The 23,074-nt window shown below is 33.1% G+C and overlaps 2 protein-coding genes across 2 annotated transcripts; both read left to right on the top strand.

Annotated features, from left to right (window-relative positions):
* The first annotated feature begins 4,318 nt into the window (after nt 1-4,318).
* On the top strand, nt 4,319-4,861 carry LOC148203451 (uncharacterized). Its single transcript, XM_088107930.1, has one exon. It carries the CDS (start codon nt 4,463-4,465, stop codon nt 4,673-4,675), a length of 213 nt encoding a protein of 70 aa, XP_087964056.1. The 5' UTR covers nt 4,319-4,462; the 3' UTR covers nt 4,676-4,861.
* A 4,866-nt stretch (nt 4,862-9,727) lies between these two features.
* On the top strand, nt 9,728-16,406 carry LOC124843589 (aminoaldehyde dehydrogenase 1, peroxisomal). The gene is made up of 15 exons (XM_047320368.2): nt 9,728-9,894; nt 10,041-10,183; nt 10,574-10,654; nt 10,746-10,894; nt 11,046-11,138; nt 11,219-11,342; nt 11,458-11,523; nt 11,701-11,767; nt 11,953-12,029; nt 12,246-12,359; nt 15,171-15,248; nt 15,339-15,490; nt 15,599-15,659; nt 15,751-15,857; nt 16,124-16,406. The coding sequence occupies exons 1-15, from the start codon at nt 9,786-9,788 to the stop codon at nt 16,212-16,214; spliced, it is 1,512 nt and encodes a 503-aa protein (XP_047176324.2). The 5' UTR covers nt 9,728-9,785; the 3' UTR covers nt 16,215-16,406.
* Nucleotides 16,407-23,074: the final 6,668 nt, after the last annotated feature.

Genomic DNA, 23,074 nt, shown 5'->3' with positions numbered 1-23,074 from the left:
GGCATTGTATCGAACATCTTTTGTGCATCTCTGGTAGCGTCACCAAACCAAACACGATGGTGCACCTCCTCCCGGCCCAAGGCGTCACCGTCGACACCGCACTCCGCAACTTTCCCCTGCACGTGAAAAGCGCGAACGACCTCATCTTTCGAAGAAGGTGAGTGGACGAAGGGAAGAGGTTGTAGCAGTGCACGAATCTGCAAACTAGGGTTTGGGGCTTGGAGGAAAGGGAAGAGACCACAATGTCAAGAGTTTGCGAGGAAGAAGGAGAATGATGAAGAACAGGTTGGACAATTGCAGAACCTTGAGTTCACGGGTTTGTGGATTAGGGACTCTGTTTCTATGAGACGCGGGCGTAGCAACACTTTTCCAGGTGGGAGGAAGAGAGAGAGGAGAGAGGAGAGAGGAGAGAGGAGGTTCGGTGGCGGAGAGAGGGAGAAAAGAACTGATCTTCCCAAGGATAAAGAGAAGCGGAAGGAGGTGGTGGTGATTGTGAGAGTGGGAGAATTTCTAAGGTTTCAGAGACGGTGTTAACCAGTTCAACTTAATTTTAACATTAGTTTTTGGAAGAGAAAAAATTATGGTTTTGTTAAAAGCAAGAATTAAAATATACTAAAGTTTCGAACAGAGATTAAATTTAAAATCACATTATAATTATATTTAAACAGAGATTAAATTTAAAATCACATTATAATTATATAATTGAAAGACTAAAAATATATTTAACTCAAAATTTTATTTATAATTTAAATTTTTTATTATAAAATTATAAAATTATAATATTATAAAATTATACATGGCAAAAGATAAGCGAGCTCATGAGATAAAAAAAATCACCACCTCTACATCAATTAGTTAACAAAAACAACAATTAACAGTTACTCAGTTGAAAAGTTTCAAATATATGAAAACTTAATAAATTATAAAAAATTATTAAGAATTTATTTGAAAGTTTCTAGATTTGTAAGTAGAATTTAAAACGCGGAATCCAGTTTTCGTAAAATTAAATCCTAATCTAATTTTAAAAAAAACAATGAAAGAAAACTTGACAATATTATTCGTAGTTTTTTTATAACCGAACTGTAAACATTCAAACAATATATATAGGGGTTTGCTAACGTGCGTACGCTTGTTTTTCAGTTGGTACATTTTAGCAATGTATACCGAGTTTTAGTAGACAAAAATATACTATGTATTCTAAGTTTTAAGGTTAAGGGTAAAAAAAAACCCCAAACCCTTACTCACTTCTCTTATTCCTCTCAACTCTTTCATCTTTCTCACTCCAATCTTTTCTCTGTCATCTCTACTGTAGCCCCAATTGAAAAAATCAGAAACACCCTGTAGCCCCAATTGAAAAAATCAGAAACACTTGCAGTTAAACAATCTTATAAAAAATGATTTTATAATGAGTTTTGATCTTATAATTTTTGTCTTATCTAATTTTATCCAATTTTCACAAGCATAAAGGAATTGGTAATTGACCTGGAAAAAATCAGAAATACTTGTTGTTAAACAATTTCTTACAAAAAAATGATTTTATAATGAGTTTTTATTTTATAATTTTTGTCTTATCTAATTTTCACAAGCATAATGACATCAAAGGAATTGGTAATTGGCCTGGAAAAAATCAGAAACACTCGTTGTTAAACAATTTCTTATAAAAAATGACTTTATAATGAGTTTTCATTTTATAATTTTTGTCGTATATGATTTTATCTAATTTTCACAAGCATAATGACATCCGAAAGAATTGGTAATTGCCTTGGAGGGTGTTTTTAGAGATGATGATTCAACATATGCAGATGATGAAATTAGAGAAATTAGTGAAGATGGTGAAATTGAAGAGATCTTGAATGAACCTTTGCCTGAAGGTGAATATGTCAATGACTCAACTCTTTACAAAGGCAAATTGTTTAAAGACAAGTGTTTCTGATTTTTTCAATTGGAGCTACAGTAGGGATGACAGAGAAAAGGTTGGAGTGAGAGAGGTGAAAGAGAAAGGATTGAAAGGAATGAGAGAGGTGAGTAAGGGTTTGTGAGGTTTCTTTTTATTTTTTTTAAGTTTTGAGAATGAAAATTATTAAAATACCCTTAACCTTAAACCTTAGAATTCATGATATATAAGGGTATTTTTGTCTACTAAAATCCGGTACACATTACTAAAATGTATCAACTAAAAAAGAGGCGTACGCACGTTAGCAAACCCCATATATATATATATATATATATATATATATATATATATATATATATATATATATATATATATATATATATATATATATATATGAGTTTATTTATGCTATCAATAAACAGCATTCTATCTTTTTCTGTATAAATTTTTTTGTAATCTTATTTTTATAAATTAAATTTTTTTATCTCTTAAATAATTGTTTACTGAAATTTAACCATTTTTTAAAATTAAAATAATTATATTATAATTTTATCATTTTAAATGACTATTTATTTATATTTAATAATTTTTTGAATTATATTAATTACTTACAGTGGAAAAGAAAATACATATATGTGGTTGTGTAAATTTGAATAATTTTTAAGAAAATGAACGTATCTTAAGAAAAAACTTAATAAGTGCAGATAAACTTTACTTTTTTTTTTCACGAAAGTCGGCTTTTGGTTTTGAATAAAAGAAAGCCAGGAAAGCATAAACTTTTCCCATAGCTCACTCAAATAATCCTCTCTTCAGCTCTTTCACATCACCTTCCATTCATGAACCGCGGAATCAATAAAAGTGCAACTAGTCCAAGGTGGTGCTAGGAATCCCACTAAACCACACGCCAACCATATCGTTTCCCCTTTATGTTATGCAATATGTATACCTTTTTATTAATTCAAACATATTGAAATGATAAATTTTGACTTTCCATTATTTTATTTTTTTCGATTATGAGTTGATGTCAAGTTTATTTTAACAAGGGATTCTAATTTTTGAATTCAAATCAAAGTTCTATCTGGAATCTTCTTTTGGTTGAATTGAATTGATGATTATCTATTGGAAGCATTCAATACTAAAGTTAATATTTGTGTGCTATGCAATAGATTAACTATCTAAATATCAAACTTATATTTATAGAGTTTGGGATATGCTAAAATCAATATTTGTTAGAAAGTGTTTGCAATAAATGTTTAGTAAAAGTAACCAATTACCTAAATGTTTGTATTTATAGATTTTGAGATGAATTTCTTATTAGTGTGGACCTAATTATGGCTCAAATGGTAATGATATAAGGTAGGGTTATTGTAATTATTTTTTGTGTTAACTCTACAATTAGTTCATCGATCGTGCAAGACACATAGGCTTGTTGACCGCTCAGTTCATGGCTGATCGGACATTCATATTATATACTTTTTATTAATTCAAATTTGTTAAAATGATAAGGCATTTCCATAATTCTTACATTGAATAGGAGAATTTTGATCATGTTTCTTATCCTAACGAACGAGTGATTCTTACTTGTCTCGAAACTGTAATTTTGAACAATTTAGTCAAGTTCATCATGTTGTTTGATTGATATTAGAAGAGTTGATGTATAAGACAAAGGGTTCCTAACACTTTGTTCCACATAGCTAGGTTTTAATATGGAAGTTTCTCAATTATTCATAATATTTACGCTGCATACCATCTATTTGTTTCTACAAATTCTTTATCATCTCTCTACAGGGTTCATTTGGTTGTTAGATGTTTCGTCCACAACTATATTACTCGTCATGTTTCTTATCGTTATCATAAAATTAAAAGAAGTATAGGCTCGAACCTTATGATGAACACCATCCTATTTCAAATCGTCTCTTTTCCAACATACAATTATTCACTTTCTTATCTATAAATTTAATTTATATTCATCTATGATATTTGTTAAAGGTCTTCCAATATTAAAAATCTTAATTAATACCTTTAACCATAATGATTTTTTTAGGGGTTTTATCTTAATAGTTGGTCGAGATGACATTAATATACTTTTAACATTCAATTTAATGTGAAAAATTCTAACTATTTTATTAAGATTTACCGTTCCAGTATCAATTGACAAGTCAGAAATATATTGTACATCTCAATTCTTTTTTTCATAAATTTTTAGTAATATAAAAAGTACTTTTGGAAACTCGTGTTAGAGAGATTAAAAAAAGCGCCCGGTGGCACTGATCCGTAAGCGCACGCGTCGTAACACGAAGTAGATAGATAGCACACATTCAGACAAATCCACGGTTTCCAGAAGGTTCCAGCGGAGAACCAATGGAAAACGAGTTTTCTTGCATATGCGGTTTCGTGTGCGAAAGTCGACTTGAAAACATAAGCATAATCCTTGCTTTAGGACTCGGTCGATTCTTTTTTTCCAACTTCTAGAACTTCAACTCCTCCTATAAAAACGCATTCAAGCCTTCAGAATTTCTCCATTCTCAAAACCAAACCATACCTCTCAACTCTCTGCTCCTTCAAGAAATGGCTTCCTATGAATCATCTTGGGCCGACCAGTGGGATAACGGGCCTGATCCAATCAGTGGGTCCAACGAATCTAAGAAGAAAAGCAACAACAACGCTCTCGGGAAGACGAAGGCAGTGGCATCGAATGGCGTCAAGAAGCTGAAGGAGGGTACCTCCGTTGGCCTCCAATGGATAAAGACCAAGTACCACAAAACCACCCAGAAACATTAATTTTCGTTCCTTGTACATGTTTTTTTTATTTCCTTATTGCTGAGATATTATTAGATTGGGTAAACATGGGTTTACTTTGTACCATTGATGGATATAGATATCATATTTCTTCTGTTTTGGGTTTGCTGGATTCGTTGGATTGTATACTTTTCTGAATAATCAATCTTTTATTCTTTTTTATGTTAATATTCTTTCTCCCTTTCGCTTCAATTCCACTCCTAACGTTCCTGCTATTGTTCACAACCTTCAAATTCCTGCTTTTTCTTGTTTTCAGGTCAAACATCCTCTTCTACCAGTCTTCTCATACTTCCTTTCACCACAAGGTTGTCATGAATCCACTGATTTTATTTTCAATTGACAGTATTTTGGAAGAAGTTACGTTGATTCATATAATTAAATCAAAATACTCAAATTGAATACGTAAATTGCTTTTGATTTACAATTTCTGTGAATCATATTAATTTAATTGTTTAGTCATGAATTGTAATGCGTAGAATTTATGATATAATTATGCGTTTTAATTTAGTTAATATAAGTTAATCATAATAAAGATGTCATCTATACATTTTAATGTCACGATTGCGCTAGATTTTATAAATAAATTATATTGCTTGCTGTTTTTAAACATTCAAGTTTACATTCGTTAGAAATGAATATGAATTGAATCAATTGGGATTTGGTATAGTTCATAGGAGATAACATGCGAATACTCGAAATAGCTTAATATTAGTCAGTCCAACATAGTTGTTAAGGAAGTATTATTAATATGGAAATTTCGTCTTGTATTATTTTCAGTACAAAACGAGATTATTTGTAAAGGAAATGTAGTTTATCCAGTGAAGGTAAGTAAGATGATACGGTGTTCACCATAGAGATTAGATAAAGACTTGTGTCGTGTGATTTAGGTTAGGGTTTACTATTACTTTATAATTCTTGGTGTTGAAGAATGAGAAAAAGACAAAGTGTGTGTGATGAAGGTATAGGGTGTGACAGGGTAGTTGTAGGTGTGTTAAGCACATGTTACATCTATAACATTTCCTTTTTGTTGTTGTATTTTCTTCCTCTTCAATGTTATGTGCTCATCCCTTTCCTTTCTTATAACCAATCGTAGTCTTCTTAATAAAGACAATCCCAATTAGGGTTGGTAAAGTGGGTCACGGCCCACCCAACCTGCCAAAAACGGAATGGGCCAGTTGTTATTTTAAGTCTGTCAATTTTGGTGGGCCAAAATTCAGGCGGGAAAATCTAGTCGTTGATCCTTTGTTAATTAAAAATTAAAATAAAATATAATTTTAGAGATTGATCATTTTATATTAATTCCTTTAGATGAAAATATACAATAGTATATAACTTAAGTCATTAACACTTATAAACTAGTTATAAATTTAACGTGTAAATATAATAATTATTTTAATTTATCCAATTAAAAATATTAATCAATTAAAATATTAAAAAATATTTGTATGATTAAATATAATTTTAATTTTTATTTATTTATATACATATAAACAAATTTTAAAAATAAAAAACTAAAAAACTCTACATATTTTCAAATTAAAAAATAAAAAGTAACGGACCAGCCTACCCTTTGGTAGCTTAAGTTACAAAATTTAACTCATTTTCCTTTAGTAGACAAGCTCAATCTGACTTGTTTTTGACAGGTCAAGTAAAAATAGGTTGATGAACCGTTTTGCTACTCATAATCCCAGTTTTAATTATTTTTCTTTCATTCCTTTTTTTCTTCATATTATTTTCAAGTTTATTTTGATTGAACACTTCTTTTTCACCTTAATTCTTCAAACTTTCCAACAAATAATATACTCATATGAGTTTTATTAAATAAAAATATTATAATTTTAAAAATATTAAAACTTTAAATCTAGATTATATAAACATATATTAACCATCCAAAATTAAAAACTATTTAACCGATACAAGAGAATTTTAACAAATCACATGACTTTTTATTATAATTGTAAAGTATGAACATTCTGGTCAAACATTATAAGACAATTGACCAACATAAGGTCGATTATTCTGGTGCATCGTCCATGACAGAAATGATTGATTGGTCGAACACAATCGACAATTCAAAATAATTAATTAACTTAAGTATGATTTAACCAAGATAAATCACAAATCAACTCCATAAACAACATTAAAGAATGATTAGGCCACAATTAGGTTAGTGATAAGTAAAGGCATATTATAAGTAGTATAAGATCCAAGTATAAGTAGTATAAATATAAGATCCAAGTGTAAGGTGGTTAGGTTCAATTAATTACAACATCCAATACAAAATGTACTTGAACACATACTGACTTAAGCATCAGAGTTTCTACAAGTACACCCTAAGCAGTTTAGATGGTCGACAAGACTAAAGACTAAAGATTTACATCATTTGAAGACTGAAACGTAGAGTATGTGCTCGACCGGTCTTGAAGAAACATTTTGGCACCCACCATAGGCATGATTAAGCACTTTTCTATTCTCATGGTAATCATAAGGAACATGACAAGCAACGTAGTAGTAGAAAAGGTGGAGAGAACATATGGATCCAATGAAGGCTTTGAGGAGGAAACATGAGGAAGAGATGAAAGCATAAGATGCAAACCAAGGAACCATCATGAACATCAACGACATCCTTCACCTGGGAGCTAAGGGTAGATTTGGCCTTCAAGGAAACCTCCAAATCCTTATGTAACTCAGCAAACTCCTTCCCGAACAAGAAACAACTAATGGGCCTGCCTTAGGGATCGCTTTTCGACTCAATAATACAACCCAAACACTCAACTCGGTTAGGCCATCAACAACCTCTAATTGATATATGCCCTTGTACATTTATTTCTCAGCACCATTAAGGTTGAAATAAATCTTATCACCAAGTCGGAGCTCGGTTCACAAAATTCCCCCAACTAAGGGAGTCGAGGTCCCACCATCACCCTGATGAATTTGTTTGGGAGATCGAGTTGAAGATGATATTTTGCCATGACGCTGCAACTTTCTTTTATTTTGTCCTCGTCTCATCTATCATATTTGGTTACGAGAATTGTCTTCAAAGGAGCAACCTTGATCATAGGGGATTAGTCCCTTAAACATTAACAACCTTTTTAGCCACTCAGGCGTTGACGACAAGAATTGGGGAATTAATGTCTTGAGAGACAAAACTTGAACTATTAGGTGACAATAAAAACATCTTCAACATCTCCTTGCAATAGTTTTACTTTTTTATATTGACAAAGCTCATGAAGTTTGAAAAATAGTCACAAATTTAGCAAAGCTAAGCACCCAATTGAAAATAACTTAAGAAAATGAAATACAATTATAAAAAACTTCACTCCACATGTTAGGGGATAGGTTGGACAGGCAGGTTGACTAAGATTGATGGAATGGATTAGACTGATTGGATGGTCGTCATGACTGATTTGGTGACTGATTTGGTTGAGTTGACCTTCGTGGCCATGATTGACATGATGGTTGAATTGACGTTATGGCGGGAATGATGAGGATGAGCGAAATGGAAGGGAAGGAGTGCATGGGCCAAACTGATTGGATGGCTGAGATTGGTGGAATGATCGGGATAGACTGACTAAATGAGATGACTATGATGTACGAAGGATAAACAAATTAACGAGTTGAATTAAATGGACGGAGTGACGAGATAGTCAGGTTGGATGAGATGAATAAACTGATGAGATGATCGAAATATTTGAGATAGACAAACTAATTGGTTTGATCAGACTAGACTGAATGACCGAATTAATAAAATAGAAAAACTCATCAATATAGACAGAATAATCAAAATGAATGAGCTGAACAAATTCGCTCATCAAACCTAACTTTTTTTATTTCTATTTAAAAATAAATAATAAAAACATATCCATGTAACACATAACTCAAAGGACTAGTTATATGACTATTTGACGCAATATTTCTAATAACTTAAAAAATATTTCTTTCACATCTGAATGTATTTTAAGTTTTATTTTCTGAGTGCCCTATATATTGCAACTTAAATTATAATTTAAAACATTATTATAAAACTAAAATAATTTACAACATGTCCCAACGAATGTGCAACGAAAGCGACACAACATACACACTACACATAGAGTAGCTTTATAAACATTTTGCATTGCAGATTTTAGCTTCCGTGTTTAATTAACTTTAGAAGTTGTGCAAAAGTTATGACACGTTACGAGAGATGAGATGTTATATACACTCGCAACTTTCAATTAATTGTCTGACAACGTGACGGTGATTTGGTTGGGCACTCCGTATCACCCAAAACGTAGTTCTTTGTTATTGTAGGCCAATCATAATGCCATTCACAATCAACAACCTCTACACATAATCTAAAATAATCATAATGCTCTTTTGCACTCTTATGGTTACATTATAAGATGTCAATTATGAATAGAATCATGACAGGTACAGTTATGCCCAATTTCATTAATGAACTACAAGATACAAGTAACTATTACAAGCTTCCAAGATCTCGTTGCTGTTTGTTCTAAGATGTGTGACTCTAAACGTCAGAACGTGGAAACAACATGTTTCCAAACAGTAAAATGAAGCCAAACCTAACCAATAGCAGATAGTACGAAGTCAATGAAATTTTTGGTACCGACAAAGAGGCAAAAGTCGAAAGGAACAAGAAAAAATAAAAATGAAAAGGAACTGTGGTGAGTCATCAACCAGAACAAGATGCAGTTTCAATCCTATTATTATATACAGTTAACATATTTCTATAATTTAACTTTCACACAAAATTTAACTTTAATATATTTTGATAAAAAAGTTTAAAAATAATAAATATAGTCTTTTTAACTTAATTATAATAAACTTTTTACTTTTCAAAACGTGCATGTTTCAATATTAGTTTGTAATGTTTAAAACACATGTGATATACAATTTTTTTATTTAATAATTATATTATATTTATTCCTTTTTATAGTATGAAACCAATGTGATAAGACAGGAGGAATTCAATTTTGTGTGTCTAAGAGATATTTAACGCTTATTATATGTATATATATAACATATGTTATTGAAGAGAAGAATACATTGCATAGCAGAGAGTGAGTGAGAAGAAAGAAAAGAAAGCAAAATGGCCATCTCAGTACCCAGTAGGCAACTATTCATTGATGGAGAGTGGAAAGTCCCCGTCCACAACAACCGGATTCCCATCATCAATCCCGCGACCGAAGACATCATAGGTTCCCTTTTCTTTTTTCTCCTTATCACTACTTGTGTCTGAACTTTTCCAATATCATTGGAGTTTTAATGTTTATGATCATGGCACGCGCATAGTTAAATAAGCTCTCCTGTTTGTAAGTTGTGGCTTGATGTATTTGGTGTTCAGGCGATATCCCTGCCGGTACCAAGGAAGATATTGACCTTGCTGTCGATGCTGCTAAAAGAGCCTTGTCCCGGAACAAAGGCAGAGATTGGTCATCAGCTTCTGGTTCTGTTCGTGCTCGTTATCTTCGAGCCATCGCTTCAAAGGTTGTAATTGTATTTCAACTTTTGCTTTAATCGATTAAATATGTGTTTTCATTTCTCAGACTTGTAAACAGAGAGGGAAAGCATTGAAGTTACGAGTTGCATCAACAACCAAATTAACATTTTTGTTGAATAAGTTTATTTTAATATTGGCTGCTAGATAAACAGAATGTTATATTAATATAAAAAAAACATATAATATATATTATATTTGTTTAATTTTCACAAAACTACTTAGAAATAATCAAGATGTTGTTCAACACTGCGCATCTGGGTACTTTGAGAAATAAAAGTCTCTGACTTCCGGGTTTAAAAATAAATTGGTCAATAAAAGTCGTGGATACTGACTCAGAAGCGCATGTGTTGACACCTTACTGTGTGTCTTTCTCAAAGATAACGGAGAAAAAGGATGAACTGGGAAAGCTTGAAGCAATCGATAGTGGAAAACCACTAGAGGAAGCACTGGCAGACCTGGTAAGTGGTGACGTTTATTTGCATTGAAAAAGCAGTAACTGATGTTTCCATGAGTTTTTTGCTTATTTGGATATGTGATTCTATCTTGTAGGATGATGTTATTGCTTGTTTTAACTACTATGCTGAGCTTGCAGAAGGGTTGGATGCAAAGCAAAAGGCTCCTGTATCCCTCCCTATGGAAACTTTCAAGAGTTATATTCTCAAGGAGCCCATTGGGGTTGTTGCATTAATTACTCCATGGTATTTGATTAGCTTATGTTTCTTCACTAACTAGTTATGCATTTTTTTCAATATAATTTACTTGCTTACACATTCTTTATAGATTGCCTATTCAATGAGGCCCTAACTGAAATATAGCTAATGAAATTATGTGGTTTATGTTATGTGCTAGGAACTATCCTCTCTTAATGGCTACATGGAAAGTTGCTCCTGCTCTGGCTGCTGGTTGTGCTGCAATATTGAAGCCATCTGAATTGGCATCTGTGTATGTTAAAATCAACTATTGCAACTTCGATTTTTTTGTTATGTTGGTATCTTACGCTGTCATACCATTTGCAATTTTAGGACATGTTTGGAGCTGGCTGAAATATGCAGAGAAGTGAACCTTCCTCCAGGGGTATTAAATGTTGTTACTGGATTAGGAAATGATGCCGGTGCTCCTTTGGCATCTCATCCTGATGTAGACAAGGTTCACCCACTTATAGTTATTAGCAGAATTAAATTCTAATTCTATTTCATGCTAGTATTGTTAAAGTGCTGGCGAGCTACTGCTGAATTGTGGCTGATATTTAATTTTTCAACAGGTTGCCTTTACTGGAAGCTCTTTAACTGGGAGCAAGATTATGTCAGCTGCAGCAGAGCTGACCAAGGTATTTTGTGACAATGTTATCTGCAAATTATGTGCAATTCATGTTGTCCTTCTGTTTTAAAAGCTAGAGAAGACTAAGGAACATGCATATTGAAAGAAAATAATTTTTCTTTTCGTATTTCATTCTCTTTTCTTTGTGAGATCATGTAATATAAAATTTGTGGTTTCTTGTTGGCAGCCTGTTTCTCTAGAGCTTGGTGGAAAAAGCCCAATCATTGTTTTTGAGGATGTTGACCTTGACAAGAGTACGTGCCTTTTATTTTGTTATGGACAGCCTATGTTTTCTTGCATTATGGAACTATATTTCGTGTGAAACTCATTGTTTGCTTGTAGATGAGTAAACTTTAGGTGCCTAGAACTGATTACAGAATCGAAAATTGAGTCATACACCATCTAAGATTTTTTTTTGTATTTTTCTTGATTCAAACAGCTGCTGAATGGACAATCTTTGGCTGCTTCTTTACAAATGGTCAGATTTGCAGTGCAACATCTCGACTTATCGTGCATGTAAGTGCAATAGTTAGATTTTGATTCGCCCATTTCATCCTTAACACATTTTCCTGCTCACAAACAAGTATTTCTAGCTAACTTTTCTTATTTTACTGCATAAATTGAAAGGTTTAGATATACTCTGATAGTGGTAGCATTTTTCTGCAAACTTTGTAGCAACGACATTAGCTGAGTTTTGAACATTGATCAAGTAAGATATTTTTACTGTTTCAGGAAAGTATAGCAACAGAATTTGTGGATAAACTTGTGAAATGGGCCAAAAACATCAAAATTTCAGATCCCTTGGAAGAAGGCTGCAGGCTAGGCCCTATTGTTAGTGAAGGACAGGTATGTTTAATGTCTATCACTTCTGCATTTGTTATATTTTAGGTTTTTGTACCAAACTAGGCAAATTTGCCTAAGATATTACAGAAGTAGGCAAAAAATGTTCGAAATACGAAAATAGACAAGTCGTGGGAGCCCAGACGACTTCCAATGAAGAAATCGTGCCTCCCTGCACGACTTCACCCTGTAGCTCTTACCAGGGTTGAAGTCATGCACCCCAAAAACAACTTTATGCCGTTGTAATCAATTACCAAGCATCGCAATCGATTACAACGTGCTGAAGTCGTGTAGGGGGACACGACTTCACCTTTGTAGGCAAAAATGACTCTGGTAATCGATTACACCATGGCTATAATCGATTACCAGCATGTTTAGTGGGCAAAAACTCCTTGGATAGGCAAAAATGACTCTGGTAATCGATTATACCATGGTTGTAATCGATTACCTGCATGTTTAGTGGGCAAAAACTCCCTGGTAATCGATTACAAACTTGCTGTAATCGATTACCAAAGTCTTTTGAGATTGAATGAAAGAGTTTTTTTGGTTCTTAACCATTATTGTAGGTTATTTATGTGTAATTATTTTAATATTTGTAAGCACATGGTTGTTTAGGAAGAGTAATTTTTTGAATGTAAATACAAATGGAAAGCATAAGGCAAAGTCATAAATGAAATTTGAAGTATTTTATTGAATTGAAAATGCATTACAGAAGCAAAAGCTAAAAATAAAATAAGACGAAAGTACAATGAAATTGAAATCTATCTATGAAGAAGATCCGTCATGTGGACCAAAATGACGACGCAAATACCCAATGTCGTGCTGTAGATGTTCAACTTGAGCATCAATTGTATCAAAGCGGTCACCCATGTTCAGCTCTAGTTGTTCAAATCTAGCATTCATGCTATCATTCATAGTATTGAAGTTGTCCCCAACAAATGTTGGGAGATTATTGATCCCCCTTATGACATCATCAAATGAAGAAGTTTGTTGTTGAAGAAGGGGTGGTGGTGGTTTTTGTTGAGGACGTACTTCATTATGGCGTTGAGGAGGAGGAGGAGAGTTTTTGTGAACCCATCTGTTGTCAGCGTTTTGGGTAAATCCAAAGGAGTCTATGACTTGGTGCGCTATTGTCATATGCCTGTTACATGGGCCAAATATTTCATCATTCAATGGAATTTCAAAATGTTGCAGGATCCGGGTGACCAAAAATGGATATGGTAAAGGAGCGTCTTGCCTCAAAGCCTTTTACTTCTTCATTTCATGACGTCATAAGGGGGATCAATGATCTCCGAACATTTGTTGGGGGACAACTTCAATACTATGAATGATAGCATGAATGCTAGATTTGAACAATTAGAGCTGAACATGGGTGACCGCTTTGATACAATTGATGCTCGAGTTGAACATCTACAGCACGACATTGGGTATTTGCGTCGTCATTTTGGTCCACATGACGGATCTTCTTCATAGATAGATTTCAATTTCATTGTACTTTCGTCTTATTTTATTTCTAGCTTTTGCTTCTGTAATGCATTTTCAATTCAATAAAATAGTTCAAATTTTATTTATGACTTTGCCTTATGCTTTCCATTTGTATTTACATTCAAAAAATTACTCTTCCTAAACAACCATGTGCTTACAAAAATTAAAATAATTACACATAAATAACCTACAATAATGGTCAAGAACCAAAAAAACTCTTTCATTCAATCTCAAAAGACTCTGGTAATCAATTACACCAAGTTTGTAATCGATTACGAGGGAGTTTTTGCCCACTGAACATGTAGGTAATCGGTGTAATCGATTACTAAAGTCATTTTTGCCTACCCAAGGAGTTTTTGCCCACTGAATATGCTGGTAATCGATAACAGCCATGGTCTTATTGTAGTTTTAAAATAATTAGTCTTAGACAACTTTTAAAACCAGTTTGGTCACTTAACACAAGCAATCACATGAAACATACTTCAATAGACAATATGGGCCGTAAGATGACTCTCCAGAACTTATCCATCAAGCTTCCAAGTGTATAGTTAAGCAAATAAAACGATATATACCACATCATATCACACGCTACTTTCAGAATCAACAAGGACTTAGACATTCATAGTATCTATTATCTATCCACATAAAGAAGCATAGTAAACTATTAATCATGCATTTTGGTTCGACTTAATCCAATTCTTTTCCAAAATCAAAACTAATACATCAAAACAGATTTTAAACGATTTAAGCACTGAATGGAAAGGTCAATTAACATTCCACTTCGAATTTCTACCAGGCACAATCTTTTATTCATGAATTACATATGATATAGTGTTCCTACCATCAAACAAAATTTAATGAACTATAATCCCATCCAATCATCAATGTTCAAGTTCAGACATACATAGGTATAAAGCTAACATGTTCGGTCAGAGCATAACAGAACTGAAGTGCTAACGTATTCTTTTCCCATTTATACCAGAACTATCATAATTCCAATAGATACATACAGTCGATATTAATCCTTCGGTAATTTATGCTTTTCTTTTAGTACTGACTCCTCTTTCTGCTTTTAACAAAGATATTTGAATTTTTTGGTTTTCACACCTTGTTCCATTTCTTCCCCTATTACGTTTTTGGTTTAAGATAGTGTTTGAAGTTAAGTAATCCTGAAATCTATTTCTAACATAGATTTCTGAATTTCTGATTGTGTTTATTCAATCAAGTCACATCGCATGCAGTATATAGTAGTAATCAAGGTTATATGAAGAAAAGTTCAGTGGTTGCTTTTCCTGACACTGTTTATACACTCTTTTGGTTTATATTATTCAGTACAAAAAGGTATTGAATTTCATTTCAACTGCTAAGAGTGAAGGTGCAACAATTTTGACAGGAGGGTCTCGTCCAAAGGTATGATTAAACACTCTTGTGTATGTGTGTCCCGTTTTGTAGTTCTTCATTTGTCCACAGAAATTATCGAAATGTCAAATTTTATGGCAGCATTTGAAAAGGGGATACTTTGTTGAACCAACCATCATCAGTGATGTGACTACCTCAATGCAAATTTGGAGAGAAGAAGTTTTTGGACCTGTACTCTCTGTGAAAACATTCAGTACCGAGGAAGAAGCTATTGAACTAGCAAATGACACCCAGTAAGTGGACTATTTTTCTGGAAACTGTATATTAGTTTCACATGTAAACTTCTTCTTAACTTCTCCATAGATGTTAACCAATGTTGTCTATGAATTATTATTTCGCAGATACGGCTTAGGGTCTGCCGTAATGTCAAAAGATCTAGAAAGATGTGAGCGTATATCTCAGGTGAGACTGGTCCTTTGTTATCATAGAACAGACAAAACTTATGTATTTTTCTTTACTTGAAAGCTGTATACTTTATATTACTTTTGTGCAGGCTATTAAAGCTGGAATTGTATGGATAAATTGTGCTCAACCAAGCTTCATTCAAGCCCCATGGGGAGGCATAAAACGAAGTGGCTTTGGTCGTGAATTAGGAGAATGGTATTACCCTTATTTCTTCCTAAATCAGCAAATGTAGAATTCAGTTTTAGTGCATTCAAAATTATATTTTGAAATGTGAAAAAACCAAAACTCTTATACTCTTTTTTCAACACACTTTCTTTGTCAGTTGGAATTTGCTTGGATTAAACTGTTTTATGAATGGTTTACTGTTTGTTTGCATTTCTCAAATACAAATATTGATTAGGCTATATCTTAGATTGTTTTATCATCATCTAAGAATCTGAGTCTTCTTTTTATTATTTCAGGGGTCTAGAGAACTATTTAAGTGTGAAGCAAGTGACCAAGTACATATCTGATGAACAGTGGGGCTGGTATCAGTCTCCTTCAAAGCTCTGAAGCAATTTGAGTTCTAAAAGCTGTCATGAAATAAGGCCTGGGCGACACACATATGTGATGATGATTTATTTAGAAAGCATTGTAATGTGTAAAATAAAATTGTTTCATGGCTCTGTCAGTGATGGGTTGTGTTGATGATCTAATTGGTTTTGAAGTTTCACCTAAGTAATCTATATTTATCTTTAATGCACACTTTTTATATGCATTAGTTAAGTTAAACTCTAATTATTATAGAGAACAGTATTCTTTCCATAAAATTAAGTGTTCTTTCCATAAACTACAATGCATAGTATAGGTTTAGGTTGGTAACACATTAATTACAGTTGAGATTAGCTCTGCACATTCCGCAAAAGCTAAATGGTATCTCTCCAAGAAGCACGGCTCTTTATAGCTTGATCTAGAATATAGCTGTTGTCAGAAGAATATTGTCGCTTGTCCAACGTTAATACTTGTTGTTTTTTTAATCCGAGAGATGATTTATATTGTATTGATTGCCTGATTTTATAAAGTTCGAAAGTAAGTATATAAATTGTATATCATGGTATTCCATATTTTTAGGTATAAATATTCGTAAATCATAAATTATTATCAGATCTTCAACAACTAAAACAATTCAAACAACTTAATATAAAAACAATTTGAATAAAAAATACCTATTTGTAGTTATTTTAGGCACAATTTCAATAAATATCTTCTTTGTCTCAGTAGTTGCATACATTTACTTTATTTCTTAAAGTTTCAAAATTGATATTTGGATGGACTTTTTACCTGCACTTTGATATAAGTTCTTCATTTTCAGAAAAAAGAAATTGAATCAAGATTTGTTATCTCAAATATTTGGAATATTTCATCTTTGAACTTGATTATTACTCTTTCAATAGTGTCTGATGTTCACATTGGTGCAAATATCGTATTTAATTATATTGTATAGGATAAGATCATAAGAAAAATGTAATCTATACAAATATGGTGATATTTTTGCAGTTTCTAACAAGGTGTTGAATAAGTATAACTTACACTGTGACTACGGTTATCTTCATAGTCTATTTTCTGGTTGCCACAGTATATGCTATGGTTTTATATAAAAGCATAAGGTTAATCTGTGAAATTTTTATTTGTTGGCGAGTACAACTTATGCATCCCCTCACTACAAAAGTCGCTATTCTTCTCCACCAAAGCTGCAAAGATTTTTTTCCCTCCATAATGTTGCTCGTTAAAGTTTGTTTCTCTCTTTCCTCTATCTTTTTTTTTCCGTTGTTGTTCTTCCATATCTTTAATGCAGTGATGCCTTTGGTGCCGCCATTGAAGTCCAGGTTTTACATTGTTACCGTGGCACTTTGTTGGTACCACCATTGTGTGGGCAAATGGAATTGAGCTGAACTGTACTGCACTACTAAAAACTGTACTGAACTAAAAACTAATTTGTCTAAACTGAACTGTAAAACAATTCAGACAAACTGAACTGTAAAACAATTCAGACAAACTGAACTGTTTTTTGTTTTATCAAACTGGACTAAACTAAATTATACTAAATTGTACTAAACTACAATATAAACTGAACTGAACTACTAACTATACTAATTTTAAACTGAACTGAACTGCTAACTATACTAATTTTAAACTGAATTGTACTCATTTTAAACACCCATGGACTTTGCAAATGCCGGCAGAATATCAAACACTGCATCCATCAGCACTTCATCATGTGCACTATCAACATCATCGATTTCACTGTCTGACTCTATCTGTTGACAAGCAGATTGCTCCCGAAGCAAAAATGAAGTTGCATCAGCAAGTTATGCTAAGTCTGAAAGTATAGAAATCTCAACATTAGCATCAGTTCACCAGCCTTCAACCATAATGAAGTGATATGTTGTCACGCAGCAGCCATCTCCATACAACTGAAAGAGAAAACCATCATTTTGGTCTTTGAATTGTAACACCTTAACTTAGCATGGAATTAACAGAACTCAAAAAGGGCACTAAAATCGGCTCCCATTTGTCATGTTAGCCAAAAATCTCACCTTACTAGTTAACACTGTTAACAGAGGAAATGGGCGTCCTAGGCGTGTAGCATTAGATAACATAACTAGTTTTCATGTTTTGAACTATAGGAGAACTAGTTGCCTTATAAACCCTTTGGAGTGGAGAGAATTGAGCAATGTGGGACTCAAAAGTCCCTATAGGAGAATTGAGCTGGACGGCCTCCACACTCATAAGTCCCACATCTCCTAGATCTTGCATCGTAGCTCACTCCAAAGGTTATATAAGAAGGCTTAGGGGTCTCCTTTTTGGACCTTACCTTGAATCAATTGAATTTTGAGTTGATTTGCACTTTTGCAATCTTCTTTGAGATAGTATTCTGTCTCCAAAGTCCCTATTTTGGGCAGACCTTATCTTGCTCAAGCAAGTGGCGGCCCTCCTTTGATGCTTATCTTGGAGCTTCTTTCAAGTGGCGCATCTTCAAATCATAAGTTTCCTCTTCCTTAATCTCTTCCATTTTTTATTTTCTTTCATATTCTCTTAAATGTCATTTAGTATATTCTCTCTGGGTATGCCTCATTCTCAGCCTGTAACATGTTAATATAACCTGCTTAACCTCAATAAAAGAACACAAGACACTGCATTGAGCAGTAGCATACCAGCATGTCCATACTCCTACAAAAAATTAAATAACACATATGGAGAATAAAACCAAATTCAGTGCAAGTCTCCAGATTTCTAGGACTTTCTTTTGGAACAAAAACATCACATATGAAAACCAAACCGTGAAGGAATGTTAAATCCTATGAATTGTTAGTTATTACAGCAAACATAACTCATTGAAATATATATTTAGATATAAGTGTAGTTGTTAAATAAATAAAATGTAGGGTTAAATATGTTTTTGGTTGCTTAACTTTCAGTGAAAATTGGAATTAGTCCATCTTCAAAACTTTAGACTAATTTAGTCCTCAAACTTTAGAAATGTGTGAATTTAGTCCTTTTAACCAAATTTTGTTAACTTTATTTGATATTTCAAATGCATTTCTCAGTTAACATTGAAGCAAAAATGTGTTAAAAGGTATAAACAATTCAGATGCTATCATGAAACGTACTTGAAACATCAAATAAACCTAACAAAATTTAGTTAAAAAGACTAAATTCACACATTTCTAAAGTTTGGGGACTAAATTAGGACAAAGTTTTGAAGAGGGACTAATTCCAATTTTCACTGAAAGTTAAGAGACCAAAAACATATTTAACCCTAAAATGTATTTAGATCAATGTAAAATGTAATGATAAATTGAGCAACAGTCTGAAATGAGTTAAAGTTAAAAAGGTGTTTTCATCTAAGTACCTTGTAGGCAAAATGACTCTCTTAATGAATGAAGTGTACCTCAACCTCTATTCTGTATTTTGAAAAGTAATACCAAGAGAGTTGTTAACAGAAGAACGAGCATGTTTTCCTAGACATCGTTCAACTTCGGGCGGTACTAAAATAGGACACATAGATTCAGGGGTAGCGATTGGTGGTCTGGGTCATGGAAGTCGCTGCACACTAAGGGCATGAGCGGAGTTGCGGCGAGGGCATCCACTGGTTCGAGGGGTCGGTGACCAGGATTGGATTACGACGGCTGGAGCGACGTTGTTCCAGAGGTGTTCGTCGGTTGGAGGGTGCAGTGGGGTGTGCAGGTTTACAGCATGATTGGCGGCATGCGTAGTGCATCTCGACGGTGTGGAGTTGCAAACTCAGCTGCAAGTGTGGATTAATAAGGAGAACCGGTGAGAGATTTGGGTTTCTTTTCTTTTCTTCTTACATTTTTGCCTTTTCTCTCTCCTTGTTTTTAGAACAGAAAACTAGTGATGGTCATTTTCAATTGGTGATAGGAATGAGACACTGATCCTATTTTTTTTCAAAATCACCTCTTAAATACAATTTTAATCTTTGGCCATTTACTCTAAAATTTCTTTCTGAATTAAGGTCTGAGATTTCAATTGTACCAAAGGGAAAGACTTTCTTAACAACAAGAGGACCTAACCACCTAGATTTTAGTTTTCTTGGGAACAATTTAAGCCTGGAATTATACAATAACACATGTTGTTCTAGGGCAAACTCTCTAAACAAAATTTTTTTATCATGTCATTATTTTTGTTGTTTCTTTATAAATTCGAGCATTTTCATAAGCTTGCATTCTAAATTCCTCTAACTCATCCAATTGGAATAGCCTTTTCTCATGTGCATTCTTTCAATCAAAATTTAGCAAATTAATAGCCCATAATGCTTTATTCTCTAATTTTACTGGTAATTGACATGATTTTCCATACACCAACTGATATGGTGACATTCTAATAGGAGTTTTAAAAGTTGTATGATAAGCCCAAAGTACATCATCTAATTTTCTAGACCAATCTTTTCTAGACGAGCTCGCAACTTTTCTCAAAATTCTTTTCAACTTCCTATTGGAAATTTGCACTTGTCCACTCGTTTGTGGATGGTAAGGGGTAGCTATCTTGTGTTTGACACCATATTTTCCCAAAAGTGATGCAATTTTTTTATTATGAAAATGTAAACCACTATCACTAATGATTCCTCTAGGTACCCCAAATATAGAAAAAATGTGTTTCTTAATGAAAGAAACCACCACCTTAGCATCATTTGTTGTTTCTTTATAAATTCGAGCATTTTCATAAGCTTGCATTCTAAATTCCTCTAACTCATCCAACTGCAATAGCCTTTTTCTCATGTGCATTCTTTCAATCAAAATTTAGCAAATTAATAGCCCATAATGCTTTATGCTCTAATTCTACTGGTAATTGACATGATTTTCCATACACTAACTGATATGGTGACATTCTAATAAGAGTTTTAAAAGTTGTATGATAAGCCCAAAGTACATCATCTAATTTTCTAGACCAATCTTTTCTAGACGAGCTCACAATTTTTTTCAAAATTCTTTTCAACTACCTATTGGAAATTTGCACTTGTCCACTAGTTTGTGAATGGTAAGGGGTAGCTATCTTGTGTTTGACACCATATTTTCCCAAAAGTGATGTAATTTTTTTATTATGAAAATGTAAACCACTATCACTAATGATTCCTCTAGGTACCCCAAATCTAGCAAAAATGTGTTTCTTAATGAAAGAAACCACCACCTTAGCATCATTTGTTGGTAATGCACTAGTCTCTACCCATTAAGACACATAAGCCATATCAACCAAAATGTATTGGTTTGAGAAAGAAAGAGGAAAGGGCCCCATAAAATATATACCCCAAACATAGAAAATTTCCACTTCAAGTATGTTGTTTAAAGGCATCTCGTTTCTTTTTGAAATATTTCCTACTCTTTGACATCTATCATACTGCTTAACAAAACTATGTGCATCCTTAAATAGAGTAGGCCAATAAAATCCACTTTGTAAAACTTTAAAACTTATTCTTTCAACACTAAAATGTCCCCCATAATCTGGCCTATGATAATGCTAAAGAATACTCTAAAATTCATCTTTAGGAACACATCTTCTAATGGTACCATCACCAACTCTTTTGAACAACAAAGGATCATCCCAAAAATAGAATTTAGCATCATGCTGAAAAGTAAGGTCATGAGGAATTATATCAACTGCTTTAAAATTAGCAAAATCTACAAACCACAACAAGGAAGTAATGGTCAGTAACTTCTTATTTGGAAACTCCTCTAAAATAGGCTAGATATCCCAGTTCACTTCATCAAACTTCAATCTTGAAAGGTGATCTGCTACTAAATTTTGCTTTCCTTTCTTATCTCGAATTTCCAAGTCAAACTCTCATAATAAGAAAATCCAACGAATTAATCGTGGCTTTGCATCCTGCTTAGTAAACAAATATCTCAAAGTAGCATGATCAGTGTAAACAATAACCTTAGACCTAACAAGATAAGATCTGAATTTATCAAAAGCAAACACCTCCCTCCTTCCACAGCAAATTAGCATGAAGGAGGAAGAATAAGAAGAAGGGTCATGCACCCTCGTGATGCACCAGGGAAGACGATAATGTTGTCAGAGTCTCACCATCGCTGCAAACCGTCTTCGTCATGACGAGGCCACCTTTTCCTAACGCACATATGATTTTTCCCAAGTTGAGTTGTTCGTGTAAGAATAGAGATAGAGAAGAAGCTTGCAGCTTCTAGGTTATCTTGGGAGAAATGTAAAAGAGAAGAGATTGGGGAAAGAAACTCTAAATAGAGCTTTTGAAAGAAACCAATAATTCGGCAATTGGGATTTTTAATCAGGGTCACCTAATTTTTAATTGAAAAGCTTTCTTTTTTTAAAAGTAATAAAGAGAAAATTTGATTTTAAAAAATATAAATTAAATTATTATTATTATTTTTTCGGGAAACAGGTATCCGTGGATCGGATAGTATAATACTCGTACCCAACCTGTTTACAAGCGGGTATTAAAATACTCATTATCCGTTAATTGCGAATAATAAATATCTGCACATAGTAACTACCCGCCACGTATTTTATATGTGAATACTCGTAACCGCATATTTTATTTTCATCTTTTTATATTGTTACCTAAATAATGTGTAAGTTGAAATATATATATATATATATATATATATATATATATATATATATATATATATATATATATATATATATATATATAAACCTACTAAGCTTCTATGACCTGATACATATCCTTTGAAATAAAAATTCTAATTTAGTGTTAGCCCTATTTTCACAAGCAAACTTCGATTGAGATGAATTGGTTTTCAACTTTCTTTCTCTACTTTAATGTGTCGAATGGCCCTTGAAGTTGTGATATGTATAAATCGATATATATGACATTCCTATATATATAATGCTAAGAAGGGTTCATCGAAACATTCTAT

The sequence above is a fragment of the Vigna umbellata genome, chromosome 2 (genome assembly GCF_029865625.1).
Source record: "Vigna umbellata cultivar VRB3 chromosome 2, Vumbellata_1.0, whole genome shotgun sequence".
Taxonomy (NCBI): domain Eukaryota; kingdom Viridiplantae; phylum Streptophyta; class Magnoliopsida; order Fabales; family Fabaceae; genus Vigna; species Vigna umbellata.
This window is presented reverse-complemented; position numbering and strand designations above follow the sequence as displayed.

Excerpts from the sequence above, each read along its gene's own strand:
- LOC148203451 (XM_088107930.1), top strand. The coding sequence starts at position 4,463 with ATGGCTTCCTATGAATCATCTTGGGCCGACCAGTGGGATAACGGGCCT.
- LOC124843589 (XM_047320368.2), top strand. The coding sequence starts at position 9,786 with ATGGCCATCTCAGTACCCAGTAGGCAACTATTCATTGATGGAGAGTGG. Across the intron at positions 11,768-11,952 it reads GGATGTTGACCTTGACAAGA|CTGCTGAATGGACAATCTTT; the intron begins GTACGTGCCTTT and ends TGATTCAAACAG. Across the intron at positions 12,360-15,170 it reads CTATTGTTAGTGAAGGACAG|TACAAAAAGGTATTGAATTT; the intron begins GTATGTTTAATG and ends TATATTATTCAG.